Source organism: Loxodonta africana, chromosome 4 (genome assembly GCF_030014295.1).
Source record: "Loxodonta africana isolate mLoxAfr1 chromosome 4, mLoxAfr1.hap2, whole genome shotgun sequence".
Classification (NCBI taxonomy): domain Eukaryota; kingdom Metazoa; phylum Chordata; class Mammalia; order Proboscidea; family Elephantidae; genus Loxodonta; species Loxodonta africana.
Window position 1 is genome coordinate 129,865,036 of NC_087345.1, and position 22,453 is coordinate 129,887,488.

A 22,453-nucleotide genomic window follows, 5' to 3' on the forward strand; every position below is an offset into this window, starting at 1 on the left:
ACCATGAGTTGGGATCTGAATCAATGTTAGCTAAAAACAATATCTATATCTACATCTATAAAATCAAACCAAACTCGCTGCTGTCCAGTTGATTCCAACTCATAGCAAACTTACGCCTGTATCTATATGTCTTAATGATTCCGTTTCTCTAGAAAATTGTGGTTAAGACAGGGAGGAACCCACTTGTTTACTCTCCAGTGATCTATCTTCCATTTTGATAACATGTTAAACAGATGTGTCCTGCTTTCTACAGTCTTCAAATTCTGATAAATGGATTGGACATCTGTCTAGTTTCTAGAAGTAATAAGTATTTTCCATGTATCATTGATTTAATCATTACTAAGGAAATTGGAAGAGAGGAAAAAATCAAACACTTTGCAGAACATTTCAGTCCCAGAACGCTCCATGAGCTGTTAATTGCTACAGAAATGTACAGAATGGTGAAGGAGGCAGTGTAGCCTAACAGAAAGGGCACGAAGTTTGCAGCAGGAGTGAACCTTGCTCTGATTACTTAGTCCACTCTCTTTTATTAACTACTTAAACCTGAGAAAGGGGCTAAATTTTTTCATCTGAAAATAGAAATAATAATACCTACAATATAGGCTCGCTGGAAAACTGAGATTAAATGAGAAAGCAAGTACAATGCACAGTACCTAACACATAGTAATTGTTCAATAAATAATTACTGCTTCGTGTGATTATCTCACGACAAATATAAGATATTTGATCCCTGCTGTTGCTACAATTATGCCCCTCCTAATGGCATCCTTCACACATTCATCTGTAGGTTTCCTTTGCTAAGCAATAAGCTTCTACACAGGTATTGTTTATCCTTATATTCCCAACTCCTATTGGTTGAAAAGGTGGACATTCAACAAATGTTTATTGAATGAATACATGAATAAATTAATGAATGTGTAGTCATAATGAAGTCATGGTAAACTCAAGATACCAAGATTGTTTGACAGTTTGCATAAGCCAAGTCATTTAATGATGTCAAAATCAGTTGTGAGAATAATGAAAGCAGCTTGGGACATAAATCTATATATTTTTTATTTAATTAGGTCTGAAACAAGGATCTATCTACTATGCTGTGTTATAATTTTCTTAGAATCAGCAGTCTCAGAAATAGGATCTAAAGGTCCAAATGGGAAATTGCCACAGCAGAATTTTCACTTCCTGCTCCTGGGTATCTGGTTGAACTACTCAAGCTCAAGTCGTTAAACCTCAGCGATTGCCCGTCCCACATGATTTGACTCATAGGTCCTCTTTTGTCCGTAAGCAGTTGTCTTAGAAGAGAAGAAAGGGCTCTCAGATGCTATGTCTGTCCAGGGACTCAACAGAACAATGGAATATTATTCCAATACAGAAAATTTGGATGAGGATGGATATACTCAATTAGACTTCAACTCTAGAGACAACTCCAGGAGACCTATAGTCTCAAAGAAAGGTAATTTTTCTTTATCCCTTCAATACTTTCATCATCATTATCCAAATCACCAAAGAGAAGAAAATTTGAGACTTGTGATTTATAGGGCTTTTATTAATACTTTTTTAAATGTCAGGTTTTCAGAAGTCACTGAAGATAATTTGAATGTGAGCTAAGTATTTTCTTGTGGCAACTCAGATAATAGCATTCAGTGTCTAATTACTAGTATTTAAATTAATTATGTATGATGACAAAATATTCAGAATTTCTCTTTTCTGTAGGAGTAGACATTTGAACAGTGAGGAGTTGTAATAAATGTGGCAATGAGCAAAAATGAAGGAATTTCAATAAGAGTGGCTTATTGCTTGGTTGATAGAAAGGCATAGATTGTAGAATGGAGGTCAAGGAAACTTAAAAAAGTGTATAAGAACATCAGGATATAGCATATAAGAAAGCGAATGATAAAAAAAAAAAAAAAAGATGGAAGATCAGTAATGGAAGGCACCGAGGGAAAAAGAATCTGTCATATTCTGGTAAAATGGAAGTCAGATGTAATAGTGTTTATAATATTGATTTGTTATGATTTATGTGATGTGAAATTGATTTGGCTTATTGATTTAATTAGCTTTTAATCAAAGGGAAGTTCTTGATATACCGGTGAAGGAAAATACACATGTTAAAGGAAGAGATTCCTTTAGTGACAAATGAGTCTTAAAATATAAGAAGGTGAAATACGAAGGACATAAGAAAAACCCATCTTTTCATAGAATTAATAATTTAGCCTCCTCTATTAGTTTCCTGGAAACCCTGGTGGTATAGTGGTTAAGAGCTATAGCTACTAACCAAAAGGATGGTAGTTCAAATCCACCAGGTGCTCCTTGGAAATCCTATGAGGCAGTTCTGCTCTGTCCTGTAGGGTCGCTATGAGTTGGTATTGACTTAATGGCAACAGGTTTGGTTTTTTTTTTTTATTTTTTATTAGTTTCCTATTTGAAAATCCTATGAAATGCTCTTATTACTTATTCTCAGTTAAAGGCAGAGATAGGTTCTTAGTGTGTCAATGTTAACACAAAATGGGTTCCATGTTATATCAGGAGAGAGATTATTGACAGGTTTTGGCGTAAGAATTTGCTCTCTTCTGCTTTCTTGTTAGTCACATTGCACAATTATTTTTGTCTCACCACTTATGTAATTCTTTCCTTGAGCAATCTACTGGGGAAGAGTGGAAAAACTGAGTGAGACAAGAGGGAGGAAGGCATGCATGTGTTTATGTGTATGTGTGGGCAAACACTGAGTTACCTACAGTGTGCTAACAGTATCTAAACTAGATGCTTTTACGTGTGTAAACCAATGCAATCCCCACAACAATCCATTGAAGTATTCTTAGTCCAGTTTTCAATAAATAATAATGAAAAACCAGAGGGGGTAATTTGCTCAAGATCCTGCAGCCAATAAGTAAAAAGAGAAGGTTCCATATTTTGATTTTGCCACCCTTGGTAACCACTGTTCTTTCCCCTACATTAAGCTGCCTGCTTAAGGAATAAGTGGGATTTCAGGATTCCTAGCAGTGACAAGACCTGTAGCTGACTTTGTGGAACTGAAATTAAGAATGGATACATATCAAAGCACTGTGCTCAAATTACATGTCCAGGGCTTGAAGAGGCATGCTAAAGGTGTATAAAAAACTAGGCTAGTAGATGATTAGATTATCTCAAAAACAGTGACTAATGAATGGTTCACTTTAGAATTTGCCAGATTTTGATGAACTGTAGATTTAAAGAGCCTCACAGTCCATCAGGTGTAGTGGTTAAGTGCTACGGCTGCTAACCAAAAGGTCAGCAGTTCGAATCCCCCAGGCACTCCTTGGAAACTCTATGGGGCAGTTCTACTCTGTCCTTTAGGGTCGCTGTGAGTCCAAATCAACAGGTTTGGCTTTTTGGTTTCTCAGTCCATCATTCTAGTCCTTCATTCAACTTCTTCTCCCTCTGGCTCCTCAGGAACTTGTGCTGCATCTCCTCGTTGGTGTGTCATTGCTGTGATTTTGGGGATCTTATTCTTGATAACACTGGTGATAGCTGTGGTTCTGGGCACCAAGGGTGAGTACTGTTAGAGGAGATTAGCAATAATGCATACTTTCAATGAACATTCATTACATGCCAGGCACTTGTTTAAAGGTTTGACATACATAATTTCATTTAACCCTTACATTAACCCTATTGAGTTGGTACTATTAATCCCCTTTTTATTTATAAGTGAATTGAGAGATAGGGAGGTAATTTTACTATTCTAGGGTCATGGTGGGGCCATGATTAAAATTTAGATAGGCTGTCTAAGAAACTCCGAGTCCATGGGTTCCACATCAGTGGATTCAACCAACCACAGATTGAAAATATTTGAAAAAAATACAAAAGAAGAAGGAAGGAATACACGGACTCACTGTACCAAAAAGAATTGATGTTCAGCCATTTAAGGAGATTGTATATGATCAAGAACTGATGTTACTAAAGGAAGAGTTCCAAGCTACACTGAAGGCATTGGTGAAAAACAGGATTCCAGAAATTGATGGAATACCAACTGAGATGTTTAGAAAAAACGTTTTCAGTGCCAGAGGTGCTCACTCATCTCCTGTGTCAAGAAATTTGGAAGACAGCTACCTGGCCAATCAACTGAAAGAGATCCATATTTGTAACGATTCCAAAGAAAGATGACCCAACAGAGTGTGGAAATTATGGAACAGTATCATTAATATCACACACCAGTAAAATTTTGCTGAAGATCATTCAAAAGCAACTGCAGCAGTATATCGACAGGGAACTGCCAGAAACCCAAACCAGATTCAGAAGAGATGTGGAACCAGGGATATCATTGCTGATGTCATATGGATGTTGGCTGAAAGCAGAGAATACTAGAAAGGTGTTTACCTGTGTTTTATTGACTATGCAAAGGCATTTTACTGTGCGGATCATAACAAATTACAGAGAACATTTCCAAGAATTGAAATTCCAGAACACTTAATTGTACTCATGAGGAACCTGTACTTAGGTCAAGAAGCAGTTGTTCAAACACAATAAGGTAATACTGTGTGGTTTAAAGTCAAGAAAGGTGTGCATTAGGGTTGTGTCCTTTCACCATATTCATTCAATCTGTATGCTGAGCTAATAATCTGAGAAGCTGGAGTATATGAAGAAGAACAGGGCACCAGGATTGGAGGAAGACTTGTTAACAACCTGTGATATTCAGAAGACACAATCTACCTTGCTGAAAGTGAAGAGAATTTGAAGCACTTATTGATGAAGATCAAAGACCACAGCCTTCAGTATGAATTACACCTCAACATAAAAAAAAAAGTCTTCACAACTGGATCAATAAGAAACATGATGATAAACCAAGAAAAGACTGAAGTTGTCAAGGATTTAATTTCACTTGGATACACAGTCAATGCTTATGGAAGCAGCAGTCAAGAAATCAAATGACATATTACATTGGGCAAATGTGCTTCAAAAGACCTCTTTAGAGTGTTAAAAGCAAAGATGTCACTTTAAGGACTAAGGTGCACCTGACCCAAGCTTGGTGTTTTCATTCACCTCATATACATGTGAAAGCTGGGCAATGAATAAGGAAGAGGGAAGAAGAATTGAGGGCTTTAAATTATGGTGTTGGAGAAGAATATTGAATATACCATGGACTGCCAGAAGAACAAACAAATCAAAACATGTCTTAGAAGAAGCACAGCCATAATGCCCCTTAGAAGTGAGCATGGCAAGATTTTGTCTAACATACTTTGGAGGTGTTATCAGGAGGGACCAGTCCCTGGAGAAGGACATCATCCTTGGTAAAGTAGGGCATCAACAAAAAGAGGAAGGCCCTCAGAGAGTTTGACTGACACAAAGCTGCAACAATGGGCTAAAGCAAAACAACAATTGATAGCATGGCTCAGGACCGGATAACGTTCCGTTCGGTTGTACACAGGGTCGCTATGAGTCAGAACTGACTCAACGGCTGCTAACAACAGAGATGATTTAAAGTATATGGGAGGATGTGTGTAGAATTGAGCATTTGAGGATTTTGGTATGGAAGGGTTGTTCTGGAACCAATCTCCTATGGATACCGAAGGACTACTGTGACTAGTTTCAAAGGCATGGAATTTCCACAATAAATTAATGGAGCTGAAGAGGGAAGTACGATATGGTACCATCTTCCTAAAGAAGTAAATTCACTAAAGAGACTATAAAATTTTTCTATAAAGCTTATGATTTAAGGAAATCATTTTATACCTGATATTTAGTACAAACTCCTCTGGATGTACCAGGAATTGTCTGAGGCAACTAGAAATATCTGAGACACCTACTAAGTACTGTATATATTTTTTATGATGAATAAATTTCTTTAGATTTTATATATCATGCATTCTGGTCACAATAAAGTACTATTATGCCTTAAGAGATTCTTCATTAATTAGTCAAATGTTTATTGAGTGTATTCTACTACCGACACTCAAGGAGCTAAGGAGCTAACATTTCTAAATAACAGAAAGCAGAGAGACGAATTATTACTGTTTTAGATCTATCATTATTCCTATCAACTCTCTTCCATTTGCCTCCTACTTCCATCATTTTCTTTCTTTTCTACCTGCTTCATTTCTCTCACTTCTCACAGCACCTCCTTTATGGAAGTTATTTAGCCTTTCTTTCTACCACTATGCGTGCAGCCATCTGTCCATAGGTCCCTCTGTTCATACATACATATATCAGTCCACCCGTCCACTGTTTGGTTGGTCTGTCTGCCTATCTATCTATGGATGGATCTGTTGATTTCTCACTCATCTTCACCTCCCCACTAGCAATTTGTCATTTACTTCTCATTAATCTGGTGCCCTCGTGGTGCAGTTGTTAAGCACTCAGCTGCTAACTGAAAAGTCAGCAGTTCAAACCCACCAGCCAATTCTGTGGAAGAAAGATGTGGCAGTCTGCTTCTGCAAAGATTTTTAGCCTTGGAAACCCCATAGGGCAGTTGTACTAAACAGGGTTGCTTTTGAGTTGGAATGGACTCGAAAGAAATTTTTTTGTGTCATTAATCAATAATGTATTTCTTTATGTCCCCACAAAACAAATACATGGGTTTTGGGATTTTACTTTTCAAATATAGTGGAATGACTTTTTTTTTTCTTTCACCATTATTGTTGTTGATATATGAAGCTGTTTGGAGGTCCTACTCAGGGAGCAACCCACTGGAGAACAACTTTTCATCAAGAAGTAACCAGAACCAGAGCCAACCCACACAATCATCTTTAGAAGAGAGTATGTCTCCTACCAAGGCTCTCACAACCAGAGGCAAGGGCCCAGTCAAAGCGCTCATGAAATCCTTGATTCTAGAGGGTTCATTCTTGGTGGGAAGGCTTAGGACAGAAGGGTGAGGAGATTACACTTACAGACAGTGATTGTGCACTCAAGAAATCACACTTATCAGAATTATCATAGTACCCTGTCAATAGGCAATAGGGTGGTATCATAAACACTTCTAACTAAGTTGGAGTATTTTTCCAAATCAGTAACTGATTTATAACTAGCTATGTAAAGCCTACAGAAGATTTTGTAGTTTAATGCCCACCCAGATAGTTTAATGCAGATGAAAGAAATATGTTCTTTCTCCTTAAGGAATTGACATTTTACAGTGGTACATTTGGAATAGGCAATAGAACACTAAAGAAGATGTTCTATTTTAAAGGGAGGGAAGGAGAGAAAGAAGAAAGAAGGTAACATGTTTCTAAGAAATAAGATATTATATTGCCACAAGCTGATATTATACTAGAAACATTCAAAGCAGATGGAACTGATAGTTATGTTCCTAGAAACTTGGATTTGTTTTTAAAGATAATCATACAATTTCATTGATTTGCCTTCCAATTTTATATACACGACTTCTACTTCTAATTACACTAAATACTGTGACAGTATTTTAACTTCAATTTTCTGTCTTTAAACCCACACCTCCTCATTATTTTTATCAAGTAGCTAATGAAACATAGTAGGGTTACTCTGTGGTGTGAATAATCGCTCTTCTCATTTCAAAGGTTGTATTCTGAAATGGATCTCCCACCTATAAAAAAAGTAACATGAGGCTACTTTGTGTACCTCAATGACTGATTTTGAGTGGCTTTATATTAGGAAGAGATGGAGAAATCCAGGAGTTCTGGGCTGAATTTAAAGGCGCAGAAGAAAAGGCAAGGAGAGGAGGCTTGGCTGTCTAAAACACTGTTCACAGTTACTCAACTCATATTTACTTTTTTATTTTAAGTGGTGGGGGGTATCTCAATGTGGTCTGTAAACTTGTATTCCTGTAGTTTGAAGTAAAAATGGAGTATAATAATGACAATTCAGTGATTATTTAATAAGTATGCTCATGATACATATATTAACGGTGCTCACCCTGACAAAGTGAATTAGCGTAGTATGAACCTCACGGTACTTCTATTTTCTTTGCAGGAGTTTTTTCCAGCCCTTGTCCTCCTAACTGGATTATACATGAGAAGAGCTGTTATCTATTTAGAAAGTCACAAGATTCCTGGGATAAGAGTAAAAAACAATGCTCTCAACAGGGCTCTAGTCTGCTGAAGATAGACAGCTCAGAAGAATTGGTTAAGTATAGACTTCAGTTATATTTACATGTGGTTTATATTGAGCAGGAAAATGGAGATGATAGGGAGATTATAATCATTCATAGCATCTCTGTGATTAACATAAAGTGTATAATACATGCTTTTATTTTTAATGAATTAATTTTAAAAGTATTTATTTTAAAACAAATACTTTTAGACACATGCCACGTTTGTATGACTATAATAATCACATCACTACTAATTTTTGTGAGTTTAGATTTCAATTTTTGGAAACCCTGGTGGCGTAGTGGTTAAGCGCTATGGCTGCTAACCAGAGGGTTGCTAGTTCAAATCCACGAGGTGCTCCTTGGAAACTCTATGGTGCAGTTCTACTCTGTCCTATAGGGTCGCTATGAGTCGGAACCAATTCGATGGCAGTGTTTTTTTTAGATTTCAATTTATATATTTGGTGGAATGAAACAAAATTCTTCCCCTTGTCATCATGATTATTGAGAAAAATACCAGCTATGGTGACATGCACTTATAAATCATTTATTCTTTGCAAAACAAAAATGTTTAAAACATAACCTTGCTATTGCAATGGCCATAGAATTTGTAAGAAAAAAGAAGCAACCCAACAGATGTCAAAACTTTTATATGTGGCATTGGCAACAGATGCTACAGGAGTTAAGAGTGAGAGCCCTGTGGATATAAAATGTTTTACAGAAAAAGTGAGACTTTACACTGAATCATCATGAATCATGAATGAAGGGTAAAATTAGATGAGCCATACAAAGGAGCTAATAGTAAACATTCTATACTACAAATCTAAATTATTCTATAACTTCTGCATCTCTTTTGACTACCTTCATATTTTTCTGGCCTCTCTGGCCTGTCTTACCCAAGAGTGGTGCCAAAAGAGTGGTAGTCCACGTTAAAGTGAATGAAAGTAGATATAAAGCAAAGAAGGTGTATTGGACTGGAAGTCTGTCTGGCTTTTAGGCCAGTGTGTAATTGCCACTAAGTTGTACAATATCTGTCAACAATTCAAATATTATCATTGAGCCTCAGATTGCCTTCAGTGCATAGTCCCAAGGAGTGGGACTAAATTATTTTAAGTTGCCATCCAACTCTGAGAAGTGTTTCTTGACAAAGGTAGTAGAAATTTATATTTTCAATATGAAGGGAAGGTAGCGGTCTTTGGCACCCGTGGGTATTACCTAGGGGGCCTATCATCCCTGGGCTTTGTCAGGTAGGTTGAATGGGGACTGTGCAATCTTGACATCTTGAATTTATTCTATCTTAGAAAATTAAATAATAATGACTGAAGAAATGAAATATACCTTTCAGACACTCAGTGATATCCAAGAATTGACCTTTCTCTCTAAGCTGATGGTAGTTTGTGTGCATTCTTTTGCAAAAAGGCTCAATCAGTGTCTCTTTCTAAAAGTCTAGAATAAGAGCCTCTCCCTCGGTGACTCTTTTCTTTCTTTTTGATGTATGTCTCTATGTTTTTATTTGTATTGCCCTACAGGAATTTATAAGGAAGCAAGTGTCTTCCCAACCTGATAATTCATTTTGGATAGGGCTTTCTCGCCCTCAGACTGAAGGACCATGGCTCTGGGAAGATGGCTCAACATTCTCTTCAAACTTGTAAGTTTCTAAAGAGACAAAGTTTCATTCCCTTTCTCAGAGAGGTAAAAGTATATGAAGCAGTTACGAACCTGATTTGTTGGTCATGTATGAGAAAGGGAGAAATACTAAGAGTGACATGGGTGAGAGAGAGAGAAAAAAAGAAGAGCAAACAGGGGAAAATAAAAAGAAGAAGAAGAAGGGAGTGGAGTCAAAAGGAGCTGAAAGGCCATTTAGTACTATCAACATTTGTATTTCCTCAGCTTTCTTACCAGGAGGGCTTCTGACATCTATTTGAAGTTGTACAGTCAAGGAGCAGTCACTGTTGCTCAGTGTAATACTGTTGTTAAGAGCATGAGCTTTGAAGTCAGGTCTAAGCTTGAATCAATGAGTGGCCACTCAACGATTGTGTGACATTGGGTAAACTGCTTAACTTCTCTGATCCCCACTTTTCTCTGTAATGACTATAAGAGTAACTGCCTCTTAAAATTGGGAGATAAAGGAGATCAAAGTAAAGTCACTTAGCATGTTGCTTGCACGTAGTAAGTGCTTGCTACATGCTATTATTAATTAAAAAAAACATTTCACTTTGTATACAGTTCTAATATTATTTCACATTTACATGATTATAAAATTTTCTTTATAGTGTGTTGAAGTCTTCCTCCCTGTAATTGTTATACATTTTCTTTTTAATATCTGCATAATATAAAGTTATATTCACCTTTTAAGTTTCTATTATCATTTGTGTGTTTGCATACACTTCCTCCTCTTATTTATTTATTTCATTAAATCACACCAGGTGCTTTTCAGTTTAATTAGTCTTGTCTAAGAAACAATTTTTGGCCCCTTTTCTATTATCTCTTCCATTAATTTTGGCTCTCATATTTATTATTTTCTTTCATCCAATTTCTTTGGACTGAATTTGCCATTCTTTTTCTAACTTCTTGTACCACATCTCTGCTCATGAATTTCAGCCTTTCTTTTTCTTAAGAATATGCATTTAAGTTTATAATTTTAATGTATTTTCATTACCTTTCAGTTCAAAATACTTTCTAATTTCTGCTGTGAATTGTTCTTTGGCTCATGGGTTACTCAGTTATGTATTTCTTAACTTAAAAAGTGTGTATATCTAATAATTCTTTTGTTTCAGTTTTCAGGCCTAATTTCCTTGTGGTCAGAGAACATATTAATATGATTGCAATTCTTTGATCCTTATTCTGCTAATTTTCCCCACAATGAGAGAATTGCATTAAGATCATCCATGTGTTTGTAGATCTTTAAATTTCTACTTATAGTGCTATTAACATTTTATTTGAATGTTTTCAAGTCATGTTCTTAGGCACATATAAAGAATTATTACCTCTTGTTGATGTAAGGCCTATTCAATGTTACTTTTTCTTTTCTTTCCTCTGGTCTGATTTGGTACTTTTTATTATTTCACCTTTTCTTCTGTTAGTTGGTATTTTTATTTGGTCTGATTTGGTACTTTTTATTATTTCACCTTTTCTTCTGTTAGTTGATATTTTTACTATTTACCATTACTATTACTATTTTTTGCTTTTACTATTTTTCAGTAGTTGTTTTTACTATTTTCTGCTTTGACTATTTTTTAGCAGTTACTCTAGAGATCAAGGAGCCCTGGTGGTGCAGTGGTTAAGAGCTCAGCAGCTAACCAAAACGTCAGCAGTTTGAATCTACCAGCTGCTCCTTGGAAACCCTATGCGACAGTTCTACTCTGTTCTGTAGGGTTGCTAGGAGTTGAAATCAACATAACACCAATGGGTTTGGTTTGGGCTTTTCTAGAGACTAAAACATGTATTCTTCACTCATCAAAGTCTAATACATATTGGAATTTTTATTCTCTTCCTGGACAATACAAAAACCTTAGAACATGGTTTGCTCTGTTTACAACCCCATCCCCAATATATAGGCTATTATTGTTGTGTATTTTAATTCTAAGGCACAATTTTTTTTGACATGTTAATAGCTCTAAAATTGGGATATATCTTACCATTGATGTCCTTTTATAATGCATGCAGGCCTGGACCAAAGTTGAACTCTATTAAAAAGAATTAGCATTTGTTTCTCTCAATCAGCTAGGGCCATAGCAAACCTGAGAATAAATTAAATATTCTGTTCAGAATTTTTTCAACTACACTGGTATTATGAATTAAGTGAGCAAAATTGTGGAAATATCAGTTTGTGGTTCAAAGTCTTAGGGGGATATAATTTTTTCTTCTGACTCTCCACCTTGTGGTAAGATTGAAATATAACACATTTCATTTTCTGTTTGCTGTTTTTTTTTTTCATTTATTCTTACACCAAAATAGCCCTTTGTTGTCCAACTTTTGCAAGGTATACTATTAAAATTCCCGTACTGTTATTTCACAGTACTAGATTAAATGGTGTGTTTTACAATTGATAACATCTTGAATTCAATAAAAATGTAGGCCTAGGAGACCCTATCATAAGGTTTTCACTGTCTTAATCTGAAAAAAAAAAAAAAAAGATCCACTAAAACCTGTCCACCATGGGTAACCCCGCTGTTATTTGAAATACGGTGCAGGACTAGGCAGTGTTTTGTTCTGTTGCACATGGGGTTGCTATGACTCAGAATTGACTCCACTGCACTTAACAATAACAACAGGAAACACTAGATTTATAATTTCATGCAGTCAGTATTCATCCTGATTTGCTCACATATTTCTGGTTTCTATTGTTCCTCGTTTCTCTCTGCCTCTCCCACCTTTCCAGCTGAATTATTTTCCTTTTGCCTCAAGAATGCTCTTTAGTATTTCCCTAAATTTAGCCTTGTATTCTTTCAGTGTCCATCTAAAAATTCTTTTATTTTAATTTTTCTAAAAGATATTTTCATTGAGGATAGAACTAGAGTTTTTTTTTTTTTCCCCACTCAACTCTTCAAAGACATCATTCCACTTTGTTTTCTGGTTTTTATCGTTGTTGAAAGGTCAGCTATTTGAATGGAATGTATCTTTTTAATCTGTTTCTTCAGTTTTAAAAGTTTTTCAGCCATTCCAGTTTACAGTTGTCATGTAGCTGATTCTGACATGTGTTGATCCCATGTGTGTCACAGAGTACAACTGTATTCCATAGGGTTTTTAATGCTGATTTTTTCCAAGTAGATGGCCAGGCCTTTCTTGCAAGGCACCTCGGGGTGGACTCAAACCTTCAACCTTTTGCTTAGCAGCTGAATGTGTTAATCAGTTGTACCACTCGAGGATTCTTTCAGCCATGCTTGCTTTAAATATTGCTTCTTCTCATCTTCCTTCCCTTCTTCTGCGATTCTAGTTGCATATATGATAGACCTTTTCACAATATCACAAATGTCTCTTAAACTCTTTCTTTTATTTTTCATCCATTTGTTTCCCTTCTTGCTTTAATCTAGGTATTTATTTCTCATTTCTCTCCAGTTCATCAAGTTTCTTAATCCAGGGCCAATAAACTGTTAAAAGCATCCATTAGATTCTTAATTTTGGTTCTTGAATTTTTGAGTTTTATATTTCTACTGGATTCTATTTCAAATCTAAATGCCACAATATTGACTTTTAACTTCTAGTTAAAAACCAATTTTCTTTCAACATTCTCAATATTGTCTTCTAACTTCTAGAACACCCTGAGCATAGTTGTTTTAATCTCTTCCTCTGATAATTCCAACATTTTATACTCAATATGTGTCTGTTTCTATTATATTTTCTCCCGTTTTTCATTCATGCTATTTTGTTTTCTTATATGCTTTACTGCATTTGATAGTTTGTGGGACATTGTATCTTAAAATGTTTGCAGAATTAGTTTAAAGTTACAGAGTAGTTTTTCATTTGCTTCTGGCAGGCAGTATTGGGTATGAGCAGTACAAACTGCTGAGTACAATAACACTTAGATTTGGTGTAGTGACTAAGAGCTAGGGTGCTAACCAAAAAGGTTGGCAGTTCAAATCCACCAGCCACTCCTTGGAAACCCTATGGGGCAGTTTTACTCTGTCCTATAGGGTTGCTATGAGTAGGAATTGACTTGATAACAAACAGGTTTGGTTTTGGTTTTTTAACTATTTTACTTCTACTAGCCTAAAGCACAGTGAATTTATTAACAGTCATATATATACATATATTTTCTGTAACACTAATTTGTCTTGAGTTTTCTTTTGTCATTTTAAACACATGACTAGAGGACTCTTTCTAGAGTCACAAGAGCTGTCCAGAATTATCATTTTGACATATTACTGCTCTTTGGTTTCCTGGATGGCAGTACACTTAATCTGGCTCTCCATATAAAACCACTTGGATGTCAAGTAACATGTGTGGAGAAGAAAGCTTACCAGAGTTTTCCCTGAAGCATGAATCCAAAGTTTTACATGCCCTTAGCTTAGTCATTTCTACAGTAGGGGTGCTCCCATTTCCCTGACCTCAGAGACAGGAAGTAAGAAAGAGATACCTAAAATAATGAGTACCAGACTCAGTGATGTCCTTTGAGTTTGAGTGATAACTATCATAAATGTCAATCATTGTATTGTAGTATAATTCTGGGTTCAGGGTATGTTACAATATGCACAGTTGTTTATCTTTACTTTCTTTAAATGGCCTTGATAATCTGCGAGTCTTTCTTTAATTCTAGAACCCATTTAACATTTAACTCTTGCTGCTTGGTTTACTTGCTAAGTCTACCCAATAATAATTTCACTAGTCTGTTCCTTGATTTTATTTAAAAAAAATGACATTTTTTAATGAGATGAAGAAACAAATTGCCAACTTCATATGGAAGGGAAAGAGGCCCCGGATAAGCAAAGCATTACTAAAAAAGAAGAACAAAGTGGGAGGCCTCACACTACCTGATTTTAGAACCTATTATACTGCCACAGTAGTCAAAACAGCCTGGTACTGGTACAACAACAGATACATAGAACAATGAAACAGAATTGAGAATCCAGACATAAATCTATCCACATATGAGCAGTTGATATTTGACAAAGGCCCCAAAATACTTAAATGGGGAAAAGACAGTCCTTTTAACAAATTATGCTGGCATAACTGGATATCCATCTCCAAAAAAAATGAAACAAGACCTATACCTCACTCCATGAACAAAAACAAACTCAAAATGGATCAAAGACCTAAATATAAAATCTAAAATGATAAAGATCATGGAAGAAAAAATATGGACAATGTTAGGAGCCCTAATACATGGCATAAACAGTATACAAAACATTACTAACAATGGAGAAGAAAAACTAGATAACTGGGAGCTCCTAAAAATCAAACACCTATGCTCATCCAAAGACTTCACCAAAAGAATAAAAAGCTTATCTACAGACTGGGAAAAAGTTTTTAGCTATGACGTTTCCGATCAGAACCTGATCTCTAAAATCTATATGATATTGCAAAAACTCAACTATAAAAAGACAAATAACCCAATTAAAAAATGGGCAAAAGATATGAACAGACACTTCACTAAAGAAGACAATTCAGGTAGCTAACAGACACTTGAGGAAATGCTCACGATCATTAACCATTAGAGAAATGCAGATCAAAACTACAATGAGATTTCATCACACTCCAACAAGGCTGGCATTAATCCATAAAATACAACATAAAAATGTTGGAGAGGCTGTGGAGAGATTGGAACACTCCTACACTGCTGGTGGGAATGTAAAATGGTACAACCACTTTGGAAATCTATCTGGCGTTTTCTTAAAAAGTTAGAAATAGAACTACCATAGGATCCAGTAATCCCACTCCTTGGAACATATCCTAGAGAAATAGGAGCCTTTACATGAACAGATATATGCACACCCATGTTCATTGCAGCACTGTTTACAATAGCAAAAAGATGGAAGCAACCACGACACCCATCAATGGATGAATGAATAAATAATGGTATATCCACACAAGAAACTACCACGCATTGACAAAGAACAGTGAGGAATCTGTGAAACATTTCATAACATGGAGGAACCTGGAAGGCATTATGCTGAGTGAAATTAGTCAGTTGCAAAAGAACAAATGTTGTATAAGACCACTATTATAAGAACTTGAGAAATAGTTTAAACAGAGAAGAAGATGTTCTTTGATAGTTATGAGACTGGGAAGGGAGGGAGGGTGGGAGAGGAGTATTCACTAATTAGATAGTAGATAAGAACTACTTTAGGTGAAGGGAAAGACAACACACCATACAGGTAAGGTCAACACAACTGGATTAAAACAAAAGCAAAGAAGTTTCCTGAATAAACTGAATGCTTTGAAGGCCAGCGTAACAGGGGAGGGGGTTTGGAGACCATGGTTTCAGGGAACATCTAAGTCAATTGGCATAATAAAATTTATTAAGAAAATATTCTGCTTCCCACTTTGGGGAGTGGTGTCTGGAGTCTTAAACACTAGCAAGCAGCCATCTAAGATGCATCAATTGGTCTCAACCCACATGGAGCAAAGGAGAATGAAGAACACCAAAGACACAAGGTAATTAGGAGCCCAAGAGACAGAAAGGGCCACATGAACCAGAGACTACAACAGCCTGAAACCAGAAGAACTAGATGGTGCCCAGTTACAACCAATTGACTGCCCTGACAGGGAACACAACAGAGAACCCCTGAGGGAGCAGGAGAGCAGCGGGATGCAGACCCCAAATTCTTGTAAAAAGACCAGACTTAATGGTCTGACTGAGACTAGAAGGACCCCTGTGGTCATGGCCCCCAGGCCTGCTCTTGGCCCAGGACAGAAACCATTCCCAAAGCCAACTCTTCAAACAGGGATTGGACAGGACAATGGGTTGGAGAGGGATGCTGGTGAGGAGTGAGCTTCTTGCATCAGGTGGACACTTGAGACTATGTTGACATCTCCTGCCTGGAGGGGAGATGAGAGGATAGAGGGGGTTAGAAGCTGGAGAAATGGACATGAAAAGAGAGAGTGGAGGGAGGGAATGGGCTGTCTGATTAGGAGGAGAGCAATTGGGAGTATGTAGCAAGGTGTATATAAGTTTTTGTGTGGGAGACTGACTTTATTTGTAAACTCTCACTTAAAGCACAATAAAAATTAAAAAAAAAAAAAAATCCAGGTAAGGGGCAAAAAAAGTAAATAATCTTCCATGGAATAGGCAATGGCTTTACTTTAGTATCAGAAACTTTGTTTACTTTATCCTACTAGTAATCTTTCTTGAAAAAAAATTGAGTTATTTTCTGCCTTAATAATGGAGACTATTCTCTTAACTGGAGTCCTGGTAGCACAGTGGTTAAGAGCTTAGCTGCTAACCAAAAGGTTGGAAACCCTATGGGGCAGTTCTACTCTGTCCTACAGGATTCCTATAAATCAAAATCGACTCAAAAGCAACAGATTTGCTTTTTTTTTTTTTAATCTTCTTACCACTTTAGAACCAATGCAATCTAAATTCAGGTTTATTTTCCAATAACATAGACACTTTAGAAACTATTATTAATATCTTTGCCAATTTATCCCCATGTTTGTTCTAATTACCTTTTCATATATTATTTTAACAGATTTCAAATAAGAAGTACAGTTAACCTGGAAAGCTTATCGCACAATTGTGTATGGATTCACCTGTCAATCATTTATAACCAACTTTGTAATGTCCACTCATACAGTATCTGTGAGAAGACAATTGCAAGATAATGGGGAGGGAGTGGAGAAGGGCAGAGAAACGTGGGGTATAAATATTGAAAATGTTAAGAGGCGCAATCACTCCAACAAACTTTATTATCTTAGCTGAGAAACAGAATGGAGAGGCTGTGATTTCTACATTTACCAATCAGCGTTATATTCTAGTTATAGAGCCTCAGAGCTGGACTCAGGGCAGCTGAATTTGAATTTCCATTCTATCATTGAGTTAGTATTTACCTGAGATAAACCACAAATCCTTTGTGTTTTAAGGGAATATTGATTTCTGACTCTATCAGAGTCTTTTATTGTCCCCCCTCCCCAAAAAGTTAATTACGTTAGACACTGTGTGTTTCCATGTTGCTCTTCAACTTCTAGTAATATTTCAGACATAGGTGGGATGCAAAATGTATTTCTGAATGGCTAAATGAAGAAATGAGAAAAGTCTTCACTTCAATCAGAACAATTTTATTGTTTTCTACAAGATCATGGCCATGATCATCATCAATAAACTACTACACCAGCCTTCCCCTCTGACCAATTAAATATCTCAGAGAATATGTCTGCCACACTTCTGATTAATAGGCTCCTGTAGTGCATTGGTTAAGAGCTCAGCTGCTAACCAAAAGGTAGGCAGTTGGAATCCACCGGCTGCTCCTTGAAAACCCTAAAGGGCAGCTCTAGTCTGTCCTATGGGGTTGCTATGGGTCAGAATTGACTCGAAGGCAATGGATTTTTTATTTTTTTATAATATGAAATTGTAGGGCAACTGCTCTTACAGGGGATAAGTCTCCTTTTTAAATTGTATCAATCAAAAAATAAATAAAATCTGGTAATGAATATAAAGAAGTAATCAATCCCAATGACTGGTGTAATTAAAATTTTGGAACCCAAAATGTTTTTGTTTATTAATTTTTATGATTACTATTTTTCAGTTTTTACCAATTCCCAAGTAATTACTGTAAAAATGTATTACTGAAATGTAACTAGGTATTATGGATTGAATTGTGCCCCCCCCAAAATATGTGTTGTAAATCCTAACCTCATACCTGTGGTTATAATCTCATTTGAGAATAGGTAGTCTGTTTTGTTTATCAGACAGGATTCGTGTAGGGGTGTTTTGAGTCAATTTCTTTTGAGATACACAAGAGATTAAATAAGCAAGCCACAGGCAGAGAGGGGAAGACAGATGCCAAGACATAGAAAGATGGCCAAGGAGCAGAAGCTCAAAAGAGGCAAGGACCTTCCTCTAGAGCCAACAGAGAGAGAGCCTTCCCCAGAGCTGGCACCCTGAATTCGGACTTCTAACCTCCTAAATTGTGAGAAAAAAAATTTCTGTTTATTAAAGCCACTACCTGTGGTCTTTCTTTTGTGGCAGCACACTGCACTGGGTGACTAAGACACTAGTCTTCTTTATGCATAATTTGTATTTCTCTCTCTTTTAATTTTCTCATTTATGTCATTTTTATTTCCAATGTGGATTTCCATATTGTTTGGGAGGCATTCACAGCCCTCCCATGCTGATTAGTAAGTGAACAGAAATTGTGTCAAGCTCATTAATTTGCTTATCAAAGAGCCTTTGATTTCCTAATTGTGTGCCTGTGTATAATAATCACTACCATAATTTGCCTTCTTCTCAGAACTTATGATGAATTTGGCAAGGGGGAGGAGGTAGGTGTTTTGGATAGTTCTGTGTTGAAGAATACATTTGAGATCTTAAATATTTTTTAAAACTCCAAAAGAAGATATAGATTTTGAATGAAATTACTATTTTATTACATCTCCAAGTGTCTGTCAGTTTGTCATACTGTGGGAGCTTGCTTGTTGCTGTGATGCTGGAAGATATGCTACCGGTATTCAGATACCAGCAGGGTCACACATGGGAGACAGGTTTTCACTGAGGTATCAGCTGAGCTTCCAGACTAAGACAGACTAGGAAGAAGGACCTGGCAGTCTACTTCTGAAAAGCATTAGCCAGTGAAAACCTTATGAATGGCAGCAGAACATTGTCTGATATAGTGCTGGAAGATGAGCCCCCCAGGTTGGAAGGCACTCAAAAAATGACTGGGAAAGAGCTGCCTGCTCAAAGTAGAGTCACCTTAATGACATGGATGGAGTAAAGCTTTCGGGACCTTCATTTGTTGATGTGACATGACTCAAAATGAGAAGAAACACCTGCAAACACCCATTAATAACTGGAATCTGGAATGTATGAAGTATGAATCTAGGAAAATTGGAAATCATCAGAAATGAAATGGAACACATAAACATTGATATCCTAGGCATTAGTGAGCTGAAATGGACTGGTATTGGCCATTTTGAATCAGACAATAATATAGTGTATTATGCTGGGAATGACAACTCGAAGAGGAATGGTGTTGCATTCATCGTCAAAAAGAACATTTCAAGATCTATCCTGAAGTACAACTCTGTCAGTGATAGGATAATATCCATAAGCCTACAAGGAAGACCAGTTAACACAACTGTTATTCAAATTTACGCACCAACCACTAGGACCGAAGATAAAGAAATAGAAGATTTTTATCAGCTGCTACAGTCTGAAATTGATTGAACATGCAATCAAGATACATTGATAATTACTGGCGATTGGAATGTGAAACTTAGAAACAAAGAAGAAGGATCAGTAGTTGGAAAATATGGCCTTGGTGATAGAAACAATGCCAGAGACCAAATGATAGAATTTTGCAAAACCAACCACTTCTTCATTGCAAATACCTTCTTTCATCAACATAAACATTGACTATACACATGGACATCCCTGGATGGAACACACAGGAATCAAATTGACTACATCTGTGGAAAAAGACAATGGAAAAGCTTAATATCATCAGTCAGAAAAAGGCCAGGTGCTGACTGTGGAACAGACCATCAATTGCTTATATGCAAGTTCAAGCTGAAACTGAAGAAAATCAGAGCAAGTCCACGAGAGCCAAAATATGACCTTGAGTATATCCCACCTGAATTTAGAGATCATCTCAAGAATAGATTTGACACATTGATCACTGGTGACCGAAGACTGGATGAGTTGTGGAATGACATCAAGGACATCATCTATGAAGAAAGAGGTCATTGAAAAGACAGGAAAGAAAGACAAAGATGGATGTCTGAGGAGACTCTGAAACTTGCTCTCAAATGTCGAGCAGCTAAAACAAAAGGAAGAATTGATGAAGTAAAAGAACTGAACAGAAGATTTCAAAAGGCTTCTTGAGAAGACAAAGTAAAGTATTATAATGACATGTGCAAAGAGCTGGAGATGGAAAACCAAAAGGGAAGAACACACTCGGCATTTCTCAAGCTGAAAGAACTGAAGAAAAAATTCAAGCCTCGAGTTGCAATAGTGAAGGATTCTATGGGGAAAATATTAAATAATGCAGAAAGCATCAAAAGAAGATGGGAAGAATACACAGTCATTATACCAAAAAAAATTAGTCTATGTTCAACCATTTCAAGAGGTAGCATATGGTCAGGAAACGATGGTACTGAAGGGAGAAGTCCAAAATGCTCTGAAGGCATTGGTGAAAAACGAGGCTTCAGGAATTGATGGGATATCAATTGAGATGTTTCAACAAACAGATGCAGCACTGGAGGTGCTCACTCATCTATGCCAAGAAATACGAAAGACAGCTTCTTGGGCAACTGACTGGAAGAGATCCATATCTTTGCCTCCTCCCAAGAAAGGTGATCCAACCCAATGTGCAAATTATAGAACAATATCAATATCACATGCAAGCAAAATTTTGCTGAAGAACATGTAAAAAAGTCTGCAGCATTATATGGATAGGGGGCTGCCAGAAATTCAGGCCAGTTTCAGAGGAGGACGTGGAACCAGGGATATCATTGCTGATGTCAGATGGATCCTGGCTGAAAGCAGAGAATACCAGAAGGATGTTTACCTGTGTTTTATTGACTATGCAAAGGCATTCGACTATGTGGATAATAATGAATTGTGGATAACATTGCAAAGAATGGGAATCCCAGAACACTTAATTGCGCTCATGAGGAACCTATACATAGATCAAGAGGCAGTTGTTTGGATAGAACAAGGGGATACTGATTGGTTTAAAGTCAGGAAAGGTGTGCGCCATTGTTATATTCTTTCACCATACCTGTTCAATCTGCATTCTGAGCAAATAATTTGAGAAGCTGGACTATACGAAGAAGAACAGGGCATCAGGATTGGAGGAAGACTCATTAACAATCTGCATTATGAAGATAACCTTGCTTGCTGAAATACTTACTAATGAAGATCAAAGACCACAGCCTTCAGTATGGATTGCACCTCAACATAAAGAAAACAAAAATCCTCACAACTGGACCAATGAGCAACGTGATGATAAAGGGAGAAAAGATTGAAGCTGTCAAGGATTTCATTTTACTTGGATCCACAATCAACAGCCATGGAAGCAGCAGTCAAGAAATCAAAAGACGCATTGCATTAGGTAAATCTGCTGCAAAGGACCTCTTGAAAGTGTTGAAGAGCAAAGATGTCACCTTGAAGACTAAGGTGAGCCTGACCCAAGTCATGGTATTTTCAATCTCATCATATGCATGTGAAAGCTGGACAATGAATAAGGAAAACCAAAGAAGAATTGATGCCTTTGAATTGTGGTGTTGGCGAAGAATATTGAATGTACCATGGACCGACAAAAGTACGAACAAATCTGTCTTAGAAGAAGTACAACCAGAATGCTCCTTAGAAGCAAGGATGGCAAGACTGAGTCTTACATACTTTGGACATGTTGTCAGGAGGGATCAGTCCCTGGAGAAGGACATCATTCTTGGCAGAGTACAGGGTCAGCGGAAAAGAGGAAGACCGTCAACGAGGTGGATTGACACAGTGGCTGCAACAATGAGCTCAAGCATAACAAGGATTGTAAGGGTGGCACAGGACCGGGCAGTGTTTCATTCTGTTGTGCATAGGGTCGCTATGAGTCAGAATCGACTTGATGGCACCTAACAACAACAACATTCTATTACATCGACTATTGCTTTTAATACACAAAAGTGACTAGTGAAAAAAATGTGAAAAAGATAGTGATAATTGAAGCTAGGAGGAGTAAGCTTCCATGCTTTAAGTGGTTAATGAACTCGCAGAGTACGGTGGTGAAGAGCTGGCATATATTTAATGTTGGTTTTGGTTTGATAGATTCCCAGAAA

The 22,453-nt window shown here is 36.9% G+C and overlaps 2 protein-coding genes across 5 annotated transcripts in view; both read left to right on the forward strand.

Moving 5' to 3' along the window:
* The first annotated feature begins 1,224 nt into the window (after positions 1-1,224).
* CLEC7A (C-type lectin domain containing 7A) lies at positions 1,225-18,105 on the forward strand. Of its 2 annotated transcripts, XM_023549120.2 has the most exons (6): positions 1,225-1,450; positions 3,427-3,525; positions 6,625-6,759; positions 7,912-8,063; positions 9,559-9,677; positions 17,158-18,105. In XM_023549120.2, exons 1-6 carry the CDS (start codon positions 1,321-1,323, stop codon positions 17,288-17,290), a joined length of 768 nt encoding a protein of 255 aa, XP_023404888.1. In that variant the 5' UTR covers positions 1,225-1,320; the 3' UTR covers positions 17,291-18,105. The 2 variants fall into 2 exon arrangements, with proteins under 2 accessions (XP_023404888.1, XP_023404889.1); XM_023549121.2 differs by lacking the exon at positions 6,625-6,759 and having other exon boundaries at positions 1,227-1,450.
* Positions 9,564-22,453, forward strand: part of CLEC1A (C-type lectin domain family 1 member A) — a 47,766-nt gene continuing 34,876 nt past the window's right edge. For all 3 annotated transcript variants that reach the window (XR_010321908.1, XM_023549117.2, XM_023549116.2), the window contains exon 1: positions 9,564-9,677. Coding sequence is in view for 1 of the 3 variants with exons in the window: in XM_023549116.2 (XP_023404884.1) it covers positions 9,639-9,677 (39 nt within the window). In the remaining 2 variants the exon portion in view is untranslated. The remainder of the gene's footprint in view (positions 9,678-22,453) is intronic.

Coding starts and splice junctions, on each gene's coding strand:
- CLEC7A (XM_023549120.2), top strand. CDS start 1,321: ATGTCTGTCCAGGGACTCAACAGAACAATGGAATATTATTCCAATACA. Junction 1,451..3,426: donor ACCTATAGTCTCAAAGAAAG/GTAATTTTTCTT, acceptor CTGGCTCCTCAG/GAACTTGTGCTGCATCTCCT. Junction 3,526..6,624: donor TGTGGTTCTGGGCACCAAGG/GTGAGTACTGTT, acceptor TGATATATGAAG/CTGTTTGGAGGTCCTACTCA.